At 58.5% G+C, this 13,749-nt stretch overlaps 1 protein-coding gene and 1 pseudogene across 1 annotated transcript; both read left to right on the forward strand.

Annotated features, from left to right (window-relative positions):
• Positions 1-570: 570 nt before the first annotated feature.
• Positions 571-669, forward strand: LOC125153872 (uncharacterized; annotated as a pseudogene).
• A 2,469-nt stretch (positions 670-3,138) lies between these two features.
• Positions 3,139-10,653, forward strand: ERF (ETS2 repressor factor). Its single transcript, XM_047835128.1, has 4 exons — positions 3,139-3,299; positions 7,736-7,970; positions 8,349-8,464; positions 8,570-10,653. The coding sequence occupies exons 1-4, from the start codon at positions 3,278-3,280 to the stop codon at positions 9,856-9,858; spliced, it is 1,662 nt and encodes a 553-aa protein (XP_047691084.1). The 5' UTR covers positions 3,139-3,277; the 3' UTR covers positions 9,859-10,653.
• Positions 10,654-13,749: the final 3,096 nt, after the last annotated feature.

A 13,749-nucleotide genomic window follows, 5' to 3' on the forward strand; every position in this document is an offset into this window, starting at 1 on the left:
CACCGTCTGGACAGAGTTGTTTTCTCCCTGGAGAATTACACTGTTCACTGTAGCCATGTCTTAGGTCTATGAGAGGTTGCACTTTTCACTTAGCTTCAGGGACCTTCAGGTGGAGTTTTCCCACAGGGAATGAGAGGGTGGGAGGAAGTGTCCCCTTGTTCACTGGAATTGATATGGCCTTCCATATGCCTTCACTGGATGGCATGCCTTTAAGGAATGATCAGTGGTGACAAATAGTCTCTCTGCCAAGTTTGTGATATGTGAGTGTTTCATACAGTAACGGTGGGGTTCACCTTCCCTGATTGGCTCTCAGTGTTCACAAGGCAAGTGAACTATCCAAGAGGGTCCACACTTCTGTGGTAGAGTCACATTGACCCCCTGGAGGTTACATGATCTGTGGATAGGTTTTCATAAACTGCCAGAGGTCACACTACTCAGGGGGCATTTTCACCAGGGACTCCCACTCTCTCTGATGGCTCAGTCTCCACCATGATGCCTGCCCGCTACCCATGATTGTATTTCATAGGAACAGCAGGACTGAGTTATGCAACTGGGTCAGGGTGGGACTTATGCCATTAAGAGGCAATTTCTGGGATGATACAGAGAGGGTTAGAATCATGGGCCCTGCACAAGGGTGACACTCAAATTTGTGAATTGTTCCCTATTTTAAAAAAGGGGGGGAGAGTTGTGCCTGGGTGGCTTAGTCGGTTGAGCGTATGACTCTTCAACTTTTATTTATTTATTTATTTATTTATTTTTTGCGAGACAGAGAGAGACAGAGTTCAAGCAGGGGAGGGGCAGAGAGAGAGGGAGACTTAGAATCCAAAGGAGGCTCCGGGTTCTGAGCTGTCAGCACAGAGCCCCACGCAGGGCTCAATCTCACGGATGAAGTGTGAGATCATGACCTGAGCTGAACTTTGGCTTGCATGCACATGTGCTCTCTCTCCCTCTTAAAAAAAGAAAAAAGGCAATTTCACACTGTCAGTACCCTGTATTTATTATCTAGTTGGAGTCTGTAGGGTAAGGGGTGCTTACATTATCCACAGGGTATATAGCTCATTCTGCTAATAATTTATTACCAGTATTTACTACATACTTACTTCATACCCCCAATTTCTTACAACAACCTGGTCATGTAGGGTCTAATAATATCCCCATTTTACAGATGGGGAAGTTGGGGCTCAACGAGGAAAATTCACTTGCTCTATGTCACAGACAAGAAGTAGCAAAGTTAGGGTTGCAACCCCATCTGTGTCTTGTTGGTGGGAGTGTGGGATCACTAAAGTTGTTACAGACCTATTATTGTTGAAACTTTGCATTGTCTTTTTCTGAGGGGAGGTAGACAGTAAAGGTGTCAGTAAAGCTGATGGTGAAGGATGTGGTTTCAAATTGGATAGGTCTAAGTTTAAATCCTGACTCCAACACTTCCTGGCTGTAGGACTTTGACGGACTGATTTCCCCTCCGAGCCTCACCTTCTTAATCTGTAAGTGGGGATAACAATAGCAATTTCCCACTTTGGGATTTTGTGAGCATCAAATGACAAGATGCCCCAGACAATGCTTGGCCCAGTGCCTGGCACATCATGAGCGCTAGGAATTCGGGAGCTGTTATAATAACAATGATGGTGATTATTATTGCTGGACCACACTGCTCCCAGAGGGTTACAATATCCGTGGGGGAGCAGCACTGTCCGTAGGCAAGGTTACATAATTCCACAGGGAGGTGATGCTTTCCCCGGGAGGCTCTGGTCTCTACGGAGGAAGAGGCTAGAGACTTCTGAGGCACAGGTTAGGGGACTGCTCTAATGCATCTAGGCACCCAGCAAAGGGTTGAAGCCCTAAGAAGCCAGAGTCACCCTCCTGGCCTTCCCACCCTGTGGCTTGTCTCTCCCTGCCCATTTTCTGTTTCCGTTTCTCTGAGCATCACCCCCACCCTGCAATATTCCCCTCCTTTGGTACCTCAAGAGTCTTCTCTGAAACTCTGTCTTCGGGCTGGGTCTGTGGATATTGCTTCTATTTGCCCTCTACCCTGTGCCGGCTCCCGCTAGCCATCTGATCAGCGCTTATTTCCTGTTTCCTGAAGCCTCAGGCTCCATCCATCCCTCCCAGCTGCGGAGAACAGACTTAGCACTGCCCTACGCACTGGTCTTCATCCTTAAGCCCTACCTTCCTCTCTCCTGGCGACCCACCAGTGCCCCTTGGGAGCACATTTGTTCAGACTTTGGTCGCCCCCTCGCATCCTGGCCCACCTCCGGAACCCCCTGCCCTGGTGGTGGAGGTGGGGGTACCTCCGGCGCCGGCTGTGTCCCCAGGACAGCTGCAGCGTGGGGATGGAGTTGGTGGGGGGGGATGCTCCCAAATGCATTCTCTTTGGTCACTTCCTCCCCAGCTGGGATTGGGGCTATCTGGAAGGCCAAGACCCCATCCCGGAGGAGCGGAGGGCACAGCCGCCTCCCCATTTCCGATGCTGGGAAATGATTCCCACCCATTCCACCCCACCCCTGGACAGCTGCCCCCATTCAGGCTCAGGGCTGTGTGTGTGGGGGGGGGGTGGGGGGGGCAGGGTAAGGCCAGGGTGAGAAATGTGGTCTTGATCATCCTCCAAGGTCCTGACCCTGCCCCCCTGCAGTGAAGATTCTGCCCCCTCTCGAAAGGTCCATGCCTTTCAAAAGTTTTTGACCCCTTCCAGAGCCCCCCCTCCCCCCCCCCCCCCACTTACAAGCTCCCAAAAGAAACTCTGGATTCCACAGTGGGCAGGAGAGGAGGAGGGGCGACAGGTCACGAGCGCGGAGGACTTAAGTTATCTGCAGACTAGGAGCCTCGGAAAAGGGTCATGACCCCCAGGACCCTATCCCACCCCCACCCCCTCCTTCCTTCCTCCCCTGTCGCGCGGCCCCTTTAAGCCCAGAGCCGGCCGGTCCTCAGTGGCTGCGCGCCGGCGAGTGTGTGTGTGTATGTGTGTGTGTGTGTGTGTGTGTGTGTGTGTGCGTGCGTGCGCGCGTGTGTGTGTATGTGTGTGTGTGAGTGCGCGGGGAGGGGGCGGGCGCAGTGTCTCCATGGCGACGCGGCGGTGACGTCGCCGGCCGGGGGGCGTGGGCGTCCCGGCCCCGGAGTGCGATATTAACCCGGGAGGCGGCGGCGGGGAGGGGAGAGGCTCTGAGAGGCGAGGCCGGGTGAAGCGCCGAGGGCGGCCCGACGGGCGCGGGACGGGACGGGGCTGCGCGGGCGCCGGGAGCTGCGGCCCGGAGTCGGGGCGCCTAGCCCCGGGCCCCCCAGCATGAAGACCCCGGCGGACACAGGTGGGGGCGGGGGCAGCACGTGTGGGGGAGACTTGTTGCCCGGGGAAACCAGGCAGAGAAACTTTGGGGGGGGCTGAAGGGTTCCGGGGCAGCCGGAGTGATCCCCAGTTTTGGGGGGACCCCAAGCACTCGAGACCTGTTGCTTCTCGTGGCGCGAGCGAGGGGTGCTGCATGGGACCCCCAATTTCTGGGTCCGGGCGGAGTGGTGTGGGCGCTGCGAGTCCTGGTCCTCTCCCTACTGGACTCCCGAGAGCTGGGTTCTCCCCCACTCCCGGGATCACGGGGGTGGCGGGGTCCCTCCCCGCCGCTCTGTCACGTTGCACTCTGGGGGCCGGGACGTGTGCGGGGCGTGGGGGGGGGGCTGTCCACAGGGCCCGCTATTCCCGGTTCTGCGCTGCGCGGTCCGGCCCATGACCTTCACCGCGGCGCGTGCCCCGCACCGGTTTAGAGGGGATACGGGATGGTTTCTAGAAGGAGGGCGTGATTGGGGAGCCCAGGACTCGGGGTCCGGGCTGCGCCGCCCCTCCCCCGCCCGTCTCCGCCGGCTCCTCGCTCCCCCGCCCGCGCCGAGTCGCAAAGTTCCAAAGCGCAGCCCGAACGTTCGAAAAAGGAACTTTTTGTTTCCGACCTTAGAACGCGCGGCTTTAAGGTGGCTCCGGGGAGACCTGGGTACCCTCCTCCCGCGCGGCCGGGGCCCCGGGGTGGAGGAGGGTGGGGAAGGTGGGGGGGACGCGGAGGCTCCCCCTTCGCCCCCCCTCCCTCATCCAGCTCTTCTCTTTCAACCGGCCGTCTTTTCCCTCCGCCCCCCTCTTCCCCGCCAACTTGCTCCTCCTTAAGGGGCCAAGGTTCCCCTCCCCCCCCTGTTGGCGGGCGGGGGGCAGCGGGATTAACCCCCCTCCCACTCGGACTTTCCCCCCTCCCCTCCCCCGCCGCCCCCGGGCTCGCGCGGGCTGGACTTTGCGCCCGAGCGCGCTGGGGGGAGGGGTCCCAGCCGCCCCCTGCCCGTCTACCCCGTCGGAATCCGGCCCGGGGCGGGGACGGGGGAGGGGGAAGGGGGCCGGGCGCCGCTGTTCAAACTTGTTTCCTTCCCCCGGCGGCGGCCGCGGCTAGGGCTCCTGTGTGCGGGTGTGTGCCCCGACCGGCCCACCCACCCCGCCCCCCCGCTCGGCGGGTGGGGGCGGCTCTTAAAGGGCTCCGAGCCGGGCTCCGGCGCCTGGGGATTGGGGCCGAGGAGGGGGGCAGGGGGGTGGGGCAGGGGTGCGGAGTGCTGTAGGGTCAGTCACGTGCGTCCCACATACTCTCTGGCTCCCACAGGCTCCAGGGCTGCTGGGCCTTGGGGGCAGCAAGAGCCTCTTCTCGCCCGAGGAGGGGGCCTAGGCGCCCAGACAACCCCGCCTCGTCTTCCCTCCCTGCTACGGGCCTTTGCCTGGTGGGACCGGCTGGGCCGCTCCCCTAACCCTGTCTTGGGGCCGAGCCGCGTGTGGGTTCTCCGCCTGGGGGAAGGGGCGGGGGCCTGGAATGGCCTCCCGATCGGTCCATCGGTGCGTCTGTCCGTCTGCACGCCCCTCCATCCGATCCTCCATCCCGGCCCCTCTCCTCTCTGCCGCGGCTGTTTCCCACTTCCTGTTTTCTTCCCGGCTCTGGCGCCACCGAGGGCTGCCTGGAGTGTGGGGGAGGTGGCAGGGCCCCCCAGGAGGTCGGCGTGTTCTTCCTCTACCACCACCACTCCCTTCCGACCCCCATAGTCTCTTTAAAAAAAAGTTTGGCCAGTCATGTGAATTTGGGGGGTGCCCAGGAGTTATGCCCCCTGCCCCCCAGGTTTCCAGTCTGTCTAGGAGAATCCCTACCCCACCTCTGTGGGACCCAGGTGTGCCTTCTGGGTCCCTGCCATCCCAGCCCTTCCTGTCTGTCTGCTGCTACCTCTCCACCCTGTCTCAAAGTGTCTTGAGCCCCTCTCTCAGTGTCAGCTGCTTGCTCCTTCTATCACTGTCCCCCATGCTCCAGAGGTCCTCTCCCCCAAGCTTTCTTGGTGCAGGCCCGGTGGTTCCCTGTTTAAGCACGTGGACCCATACACAACACACACTCACACATGCTCCCCTTGCCCGTGCCTGGCTCCTGGCTCCAAGGCCTGGGGAACAGAGCCCCATTGAGACACCCTGACGTCACCCCCGCTCTTCTTCTCCCCCCAAAGCCAGGAACAGGCCCTCATGTATGCCATGTCCGAAGAGGAAAGCCTGGTAGGGGTGGTCCTGGGAGTGGGGAAGTCCCTGCCTGGGTTGGGATCCAGGGTCCTAGCCCCAGAGGGAGCTTGGTCAGGGAAGGGGGGGTTAACAAGGCAGCCTGGGACAGCCCCCGGAATGCAGCTTGAGGCCTTTCCAGAGCCCCCCACCTCCCTTCCGAGTTCCCTTTGTGTTGCATGTAGTCTCTCTCACTCCTCTTCTGCAAAGTTTATTTTTAGCCTCCTGCTCCCCCGCTCCCAGGACTGTCGCTGCACACACGTTGCCTGGTTACCGGGACAAGGAGGCTGGGGCGGGTGGGCTGGAAAGGGTGGCTTTAATTTGGGGGGAGGGTGAAAGTCAGTACACCCCCAACCCCAGACTAGTGTCTCAGGGGCTTTGCCCCCCACCCCCCCTTTTGGGTCTGAGAACCAGATTGGAGCTTAGGTAGGAGAAGCATGGAGCTTGGTGCTCTGAATGGGGGGTAGGAGCATTTTGGAGGAGGTAGAGGGTACATGGAGCTAGCGATTTGGTCACTTGGGTTCTCAAGGGCCTCTGGCCCCTGAAGAAGACCCTGGGACCTGCATTCTCCAGCAGGGTGAGGATAATGGGATGAACACCTGGATTCCTAAGAGAGGAATGGGGCTACGGATGCTGCGATCTAAGGAAGGCATTGTCAGGGGCTGTCACTTTGAATGGAGCAGGGGCTGTTGTTGGTATAGGACTCTGGGTCTGTGACCAGCTGGAGGTCGTATCCTTGGAGCCCTGAGGGGCTTGTTTGAGGCTGGGATTTCTGAATGGGGCAGGGACTATGAGGGGAATGCTGGCCATCCCATTCTACCCAAGGCCAGGGCTCAGGAAGCTGGGTCGCTGTGGGGGATAGACTCAGCTCTGGATTTAGAAGAGGTGGTCCCTGTGGGAGTAGGAACTGCTGAACCCCTGTGTCCCCAAGGGGAAGTATCCCCTGTTGGATTCCAGACTGCAGTGGTGTCTTTGAGGGAGGCTCAGCATTGCCCTGGGCCTGGTTCGTACCTGCTTGAGCTGAGGCTTGAGCCGGGGCCAGGGGCCAGAGGCCAGAGGCTGACCAGTGCAGCCTGACTGTGACTTGGGACCCCGCCCATTTTAGTTGTCCACCTTGGCCTTCTCCCTCTGGTGGCACCAGGGCCCCTGCCCTGCCTCCCCCTCCTTCTCTTCTTCCCCTTCCCTCCTCCCACCCCTCCATTACCGGCTGCCTAGTGCTGAATTATTGATGTCCCCTGATTACCCGGGGGTTTGGGAAATGACAACAACCGCAGCCCCCCCCCCCCCATCGACCCCCCCCCCCCAGGCTGCCCACCCCCTCCAGGGACCAGCCAGCCCACCACCAACCTCTACCCAAGGTTAATGCTGGGGGCGGGTAGGCAGGTGGGCAGGGAAGAAGCTGAGGATGAGAAGGCGGAAGGGGGAACGGGCTGTAGCATTGCTTGTTCAATCTTCAGGCCTGGGCTGGGGCCTTCCAGCCAGGTTGGGTCCATGTGCCTGGGTCTGGGGAGGGCAGTGCAGCACAGAGGGTCTAGGGCTCGTTGTGGGGGGGGGGGGGGGCAGACAGTCTGGGTTTCACTCTCCAGGGAAGACAGAAGCCTCTGTGTGTGCAAGCGCTGACCTCATCGTCAACCAGCCACCCCACCCCACTCCTCCTGGTCCTTTTAAGAAAAAAAAAAAAAAAAAAAAAAAATCATCAGGTCCTGGGGTGGGAGTAGGGCTCTGATACGTTTTGGGAGGGAGACAGTGTTATGTTCCCAGGAGGGGACTGGAACTGTGGGGTGGGTTGGGGGAGGGGTATAACTGGCCCTGAATGGGAGTGTGGGGGTTGAGGGGGGGCTCGCCCCAACCCGCTGGCCACGTGTGCCCCTTCCTGCCCCTCCCCCACTGGCAGCCCTGCCCGCCGGCCTGGCTTGGTGCCTGGCCCCCTGGCACTGGCCCCGGGACCCGCCGCCGACGGTTTCCTGTTTCTCCCGGTGTCGCTGGAGCAGGCTCCAGCTTCCCTTCCCCCCGGCTCCCGTCTAGCCCCCTTACACACAGACACACACTGTCTCCCTCTAACCCAGGTCCTGACTTGGCAGAGGGGAGACAGATTTCCCCATGTTGAGGGTGGGGTAGGAGGGTGGACCCCGGGAGGGGACCTGGAGCCCTGGACTCTGTGTCCTGACCCGGGGCCACTCCCCTGCCTCCTGTCCTCAGGGTTTGCCTTCCCAGATTGGGCCTACAAGCCGGAGTCGTCCCCTGGCTCGAGGCAGATCCAGCTGTGGCACTTTATCCTGGAGCTGCTGCGGAAGGAGGAATACCAGGGTGTCATCGCCTGGCAGGGGGACTACGGGGAATTCGTCATCAAGGACCCTGATGAGGTGGCTCGGCTCTGGGGCGTCCGCAAGTGCAAGCCCCAGATGAATTATGACAAGCTGAGCCGGGCCCTGCGGTGAGGAGGGCAGAGACCCCTGAGCAGACATGGATAGCCCCCGCTAGTTGGGGAACCCGTAACCCATGGGAATAGACTTTGGGTTTGATCCTTTGCCAAATCATAGCTGTGTGACCTTGGGCAAGTCTTAATCCTTCTCTGAGCCCATCTGTCGTGTAGAGGTGTCCTGCGGAGAGAATACAGTCTTGGGTGTGGCGTCTAGTTTGGCCCCAAGCCTGAGGGGAGAGCTAGTTTTCATTCCTTCCGGGCACTTGATTTCTCTTGTGTGGCCCAGGTTTCTTGGTCCCCCTTTGTGAGCAGCATGTAACGCATGTCAAGGAATGGGGTCTAGACTCTGGTCCCGTTGACTGATCATTCGATGGGTTTCTACATCCACAGCTATTATTACAACAAACGCATTCTGCACAAGACCAAGGGGAAACGGTTCACCTACAAGTTCAACTTCAACAAACTGGTGCTGGTTAATTACCCTTTCATCGATGTGGGGCTGGCTGGTGAGTATGGGGCTGGTGGGCATGGGTTCAGAAGAAGCAGAGGGTCTGTGTGTATGTCCAGGCTGGGCCAAGGGCCTTGACACCACATCTCCCCTCTTCTGCCAGGGGGTGCGGTGCCCCAGAGCGCCCCACCAGTGCCATCGGGTGGCAGCCACTTCCGCTTCCCTCCCTCAACGCCCTCCGAGGTGCTGTCCCCCACCGAGGACCCCCGCTCACCACCGGCCTGCTCTTCATCTTCATCTTCCCTCTTCTCGGCTGTGGTGGCCCGACGCCTGGGTCGAGGCTCAGTCAGTGACTGTAGCGATGGCACGTCAGAGCTGGAAGAGCCACTGGGAGAGGACCCCCGGGCCCGACCGCCAGGCCCTCCAGAGCTGGGTGCCTTCCGCGGGCCCCCACTGGCACGCCTGCCCCATGACCCTGGCGTCTTCCGAGTCTACCCCCGGCCCCGGGGTGGCCCTGAGCCCCTGAGCCCCTTCCCTGTGTCGCCTCTGGCCGGGCCTGGCTCCCTACTGCCGCCTCAGCTCTCACCAGCTCTGCCCATGACGCCCACTCACCTGGCCTACACTCCCTCACCCACGCTGAGCCCTATGTACCCCAGTGGTGGTGGGGGCCCCAGTGGCTCAGGAGGAGGCTCCCACTTCTCCTTTAGCCCTGAGGACATGAAACGGTACCTGCAGGCCCACACCCAAAGCGTCTACAACTACCACCTCAGTCCCCGCGCCTTCCTGCACTACCCTGGGCTGGTGGTGCCCCAGCCCCAGCGCCCTGACAAGTGCCCGCTGCCGCCCATGGCACCCGAGACCCCACCGGTCCCCTCCTCAGCCTCGTCCTCCTCTTCCTCCTCCTCTTCCCCATTCAAGTTTAAGCTCCAGCCACCCCCGCTGGGACGCCGGCAGCGGGCAGCTGGGGAGAAGGCTCCAGCAGGTGCTGACAAGAGTGGTGGCATTGGCATTGGCGGCGGCTCAGGCGGGCTGGCGGAGGGGGTGGGGGCGCTGGCCCCACCGCCACCGCCACCACAGATCAAGGTGGAGCCCATCTCGGAAGGCGAGTCTGAGGAAGTGGAGGTGACTGACATCAGCGATGAGGATGAGGAAGATGGGGAGGTGTTCAAGACCCCTCGTGCCCCACCTGCGCCCCCCAAGCCCGAGCCCGGCGAGACACCTGGGGCAGCCCAGTGCATGCCCCTCAAGCTGCGCTTTAAGCGGCGCTGGAGTGAAGACTGTCGCCTGGAGGGGGGTGGGGGCCCCACTGGGGGCTTGGAGGATGAGGGTGAGGACAAGAAGGTGCGGGGGGAGGGGCCTGGGGAGGCCGGGGGGCCCCTCACCCCAAGGCGAGTGAGCTCTGACCTCCAGCACGCTACAGCCCAGCTCTCTCTGGAGCATCGAGATTCCTGAGGGCTGTGGGCAGGGGGCCCTGTTCCCCCCACCTCCCATGCTTCTTTTGCTGCCTTAACCCCCCCCCCCCCAAGCCCTGGAGGTAAGGGCAGCTCTCTGGTGTCTTCCCTGCCTCCTCCCCTTTCCTGCCCCATGTTTTGTATAAAACTTTTAATTTCTTTTTTTTAATGGTGAGGGTGGGTGGGTGTCCAGGGCTGGGGGCTTTCCCCTATCTGTGGGTTTCTAAGCTCCAGGCAAAGGGGGGGGGGTAGGGTGGGGGGAGTTGAGGGGGCCACCTCCATTCTGGGGAATTTATATTTGAACTGAGGCTCCAGCCTCAATGCCCAGGAACGTTTTTTATTACAATCGCTTAGGAAGTAAAAGCCTTGTCTCCCTCCCTGTTCTCTGCCTCCTGTCCCTGTCCCTCTCCACTCTCGTCCATCCTCAGTCCTGATCCTGCCTTCCCTGCCCCTCCAGGGGCCCTGAGTGCCTGGGTTTCTCATACCCCACAGGGTTGCAGCAGGGGAGGGAGGGACATTTTATGATGAACCAAAAATTCCATGTTGGGGGGGTGGGGGGCAGAGGAGGGGGAGGGGTGCCGCCCATAGGCCACAAATCTCTACAAGTGCCTGCTATCCCTCTCCCACTCCTCCCCCCTCATTCCAGCACTGGTCCAACCCCTTCACCCCCAGCTGCTCCTAGGACTAGCCCATAGGCAGGCGGGTGGGGGGGGGGGGGTGGGAAGGGGGTGCCCTGAAACCAAACTGGAAGCCCTCTCTGCCTCCTAGCTGGGGCCCCTGGGGTGGGGGTCTGTGGTCAAGCCTTATTCTGTATTGGGGACAGTGGGTGGGGGGGGGGAGGGAAGTTGGGGGGCTGCTGGAGAATGTATTCAAAACAATAAAACTTTGGACCTTTGGATGTGGTGATCTGTCCTGGGTGTTGGGTACAACAACTAAAAGGTCACATACAGCCTTTGTTTGATTCTGAAAGACAGGAACCTACACTGGCTCTCCAACGTATCTATGGCCAGAAGGTCTGACCCTATCTGAATGGGTCAAATCGAGGCCTGGAAAATGATCTGACCTCAGGGGCATATAACCCCCAGGACCTGATGATAAACGTCTCAGGTATACTCTTGCCCTCTGACAGCTCCCCTATTCTGTGGGGATCCACTTATCCTTGGAAGCGCTTTAGATTCCACCACCCTATTGTCCTTGCTTTTCTGATCACCTGAAACGCCTTTCCTTTCTGGTTCTGTGTATTCCCCTCTCGGTGTCCCCATGGCCTGGAAGGGGACTTTGGCAACAGGCCTGCAACAACTCTCGAAATGCAGACCTTGCAAGGTACCTCAGCGGTCTCTGTCAAAGCAAGGGAACATCCCCTGCCAGCGAGTTAAGGGACAGGCTTAATCCTGGTTGTTACTGATCGACGACGTGCTATGTACCAGGTACCTAATACCTAGTTAGCTGCAGTGCTTTTATTTCTAACACCCAGCAATGTGGGGGCAAGCAGTTCAGTTAAATGACTTGCCCAAGGCCCTAACCCCAGCCAGGACTTTAAAGAGGTCTGTTTCTGAAGCCTGTGTTCTTTCAACAACTCCTTTTCCTCAGGCCAGGACAGTTGGATCTAGACAAAGGTTTCAATCATAGGATCTGAAAGGTGAGCTCCTAAAGCTAGAAGTTCAGGCTGGAGAGCTTGCTTCAGGGATGAAAGAGCCAGGAGAAGGAATCCAAGCTGAAAGGGTCCTTAGAGACTGCCCAACCCCTACAGTGCAGGTGAGGTGCCTGAGGCCCAGAGAGAGGAAGGAGTTTCCCCAAGGCCACACAGCTAAGAAATGAGGTGGGAATTGAGGGCTCAGGCCTGTTGGACTGGCTTCATGGAGAAACCCCACCCTGTGCAACTCTGAGGGGGAAGGAACTGGCAACTCTTATCTACTCAGGCTTCACCCTCATTTCCTGCCAGCCCGGGGTGGGTGGTCCCAGATGATGTCGATTGGCAGTGAAGAGAAGATCCAGGGCTGGGGTACTGGCAGGAAACCCAGGCTCCCTTGGCAGCCTGCGGGCAACTGCTCCCTCTCCTGGGTGATGTAAGTCACTCCCTGGGGTGGGGGCCACTGGGCTATTTCTGGAAGTTGGGATGAGGCATGTCTCCTGGCAACATAGATGCAACTGAGTTGCTGGTGGTGGTGGTGGTGTGATGGAGAAAGGGGGGTGTTATCACTGCGGGGAGGGGGGGGAAGGACCCAGACGAGTGTCTCAGTTCGATTTCAGTGCCTTCAGAACACCAGGTCCAATATGGATTAAGAAGTGCTCGGCTTTAGAACTGCTCTCTAGGTCAGACTTGTTGCCCCCATTTCTGATCTAGTGGGGTTCACAGGTGGAATTTAGTTTTGTAAACTCCAGCAGCTCCGCCAATCTTTAATGACCCACCCAAATCTAGAAATCTATTCAATTTCTGCAAGACCACACCCTCGATGTCTTCCACATCCCAGTAGAAAGCCCTTTGTCGATCTCACAATTTTTCATCAATTAATTCATCCTTCAGAGACTCTCTTCAAGCCTATAATCCCCAGACCCAGACCCCCCCCCCCCCCCCCCCCTGCCCCAGGCGCCCGATTCTCCTTCCTGGTGCTTCTTAAACATTGCTCACCCCTTCGGGTCCCTCAGTCTGGAGTAGTTTCTTGGCATCCCACAGACCTTTTAAAGACACCTCAAGTCCCCTATGACTTATCCACTGGTCCCCAGTAAGACCCCTTCACTTCACAGACTCCCCTGGACACCTCCCGACACCACAGGCCCCTCATAGACACAGACAATCTGTCCTAGCACCCCTCAACAAACGTTCTCACCCCTGCAAACATCTTGTTAAAATTCCCTCAGACGGTCGCCCTCAGACTCCCACCGACCCCAATCCCCTCCTGTCGGTTGCCCACGCGTCGTCCACTGCGCATGTGCTATGAATTCTGGCAGTTAAGTAACTGCCGCCATCCCGCCCCGCTCCGCTGTCCTTTTGGGCCTTGTTGGTCCAGTGTAGGATTTCCCAGGCTTGGGGCTTGCTTGATTCAGATTTTTGCTTTTCATCTTTCGAGCTGCCGTCAGAGGGCAGCAACCACCATTTGGCTGAAAAACTACGACTCCCAGACTCTGAACTGTTCGTAATGCAGTTGCATTCATCGAAAAGGGAGCGGAAGTATGTCCGCGCTTTGCCTTCTGGTTAATGTAGTCCGAGAAGGCCTGAGCGATACTGTCTGCTCTGTGCCCGCTGAGAACTGCAGTTAGATCGAGTGTATGAAAGTTTCTTCAGGCTTTAGAAAGGGCAGGACAGTTAGTATGAACACTGGCTCAGATTAAAGTGAAGGTCTACAGACTCCATTTCCCATTATTCTACGAGGCAGGAGGGCTGAAGATGATTTCATTCTAGTTCCAAGTATTTCCGGGACACACACACACACACACACACACACACACACACCCTCACACGAACTCCGTTTCCCAGCGTCCTTTGGGGATAGAGTCCTCCCGGGTATTAGTCGATAAATAGGGCGACATAGTCCGTGCACAAAACTTGAGGCTACTCCTAACAGTCGGCTTCCTTGATTCCTTGATTTGGGCCCTCCTGGATCCTGTAAACTTGGGAAGCGGGAGAACGCAAAAGGCTGAAAGAGGGTTCAAATCAGAAGTTCTTTTTTCACCTCTTTTAATTCTCCTCTCAGCCTCTTGGTGCAACCCACGTTGGTAGAAAAAGCTAGATTGTATCTGAAGGCTATTGTTCTGAGAGACCACTAGGAACTTTGTTTCCCAAGTCGTTTGCGGGGGATTTTTCCTCCCTGATTAGTGGAAACTTGGAATTTGTAATGTTTGGGCTCCCATTTTCCCGCAGCCCCTGATAGACTTCGTCACTTTCTTGGGACCT

This window comes from Prionailurus viverrinus, chromosome E2 (assembly GCF_022837055.1).
Source record: "Prionailurus viverrinus isolate Anna chromosome E2, UM_Priviv_1.0, whole genome shotgun sequence".
NCBI classification, from domain to species: domain Eukaryota; kingdom Metazoa; phylum Chordata; class Mammalia; order Carnivora; family Felidae; genus Prionailurus; species Prionailurus viverrinus.

What these genes read in the sequence shown, in the direction of transcription:
- ERF (XM_047835128.1), top strand. Translation starts at nt 3,278, where the DNA reads ATGAAGACCCCGGCGGACACAG. An exon ending in AAGCTGAGCCGGGCCCTGCG is followed by an intron (nt 7,971 to 8,348) that starts GTGAGGAGGGCA and finishes CTACATCCACAG; the next exon opens with CTATTATTACAACAAACGCA. An exon ending in CATCGATGTGGGGCTGGCTG is followed by an intron (nt 8,465 to 8,569) that starts GTGAGTATGGGG and finishes CTCTTCTGCCAG; the next exon opens with GGGGTGCGGTGCCCCAGAGC.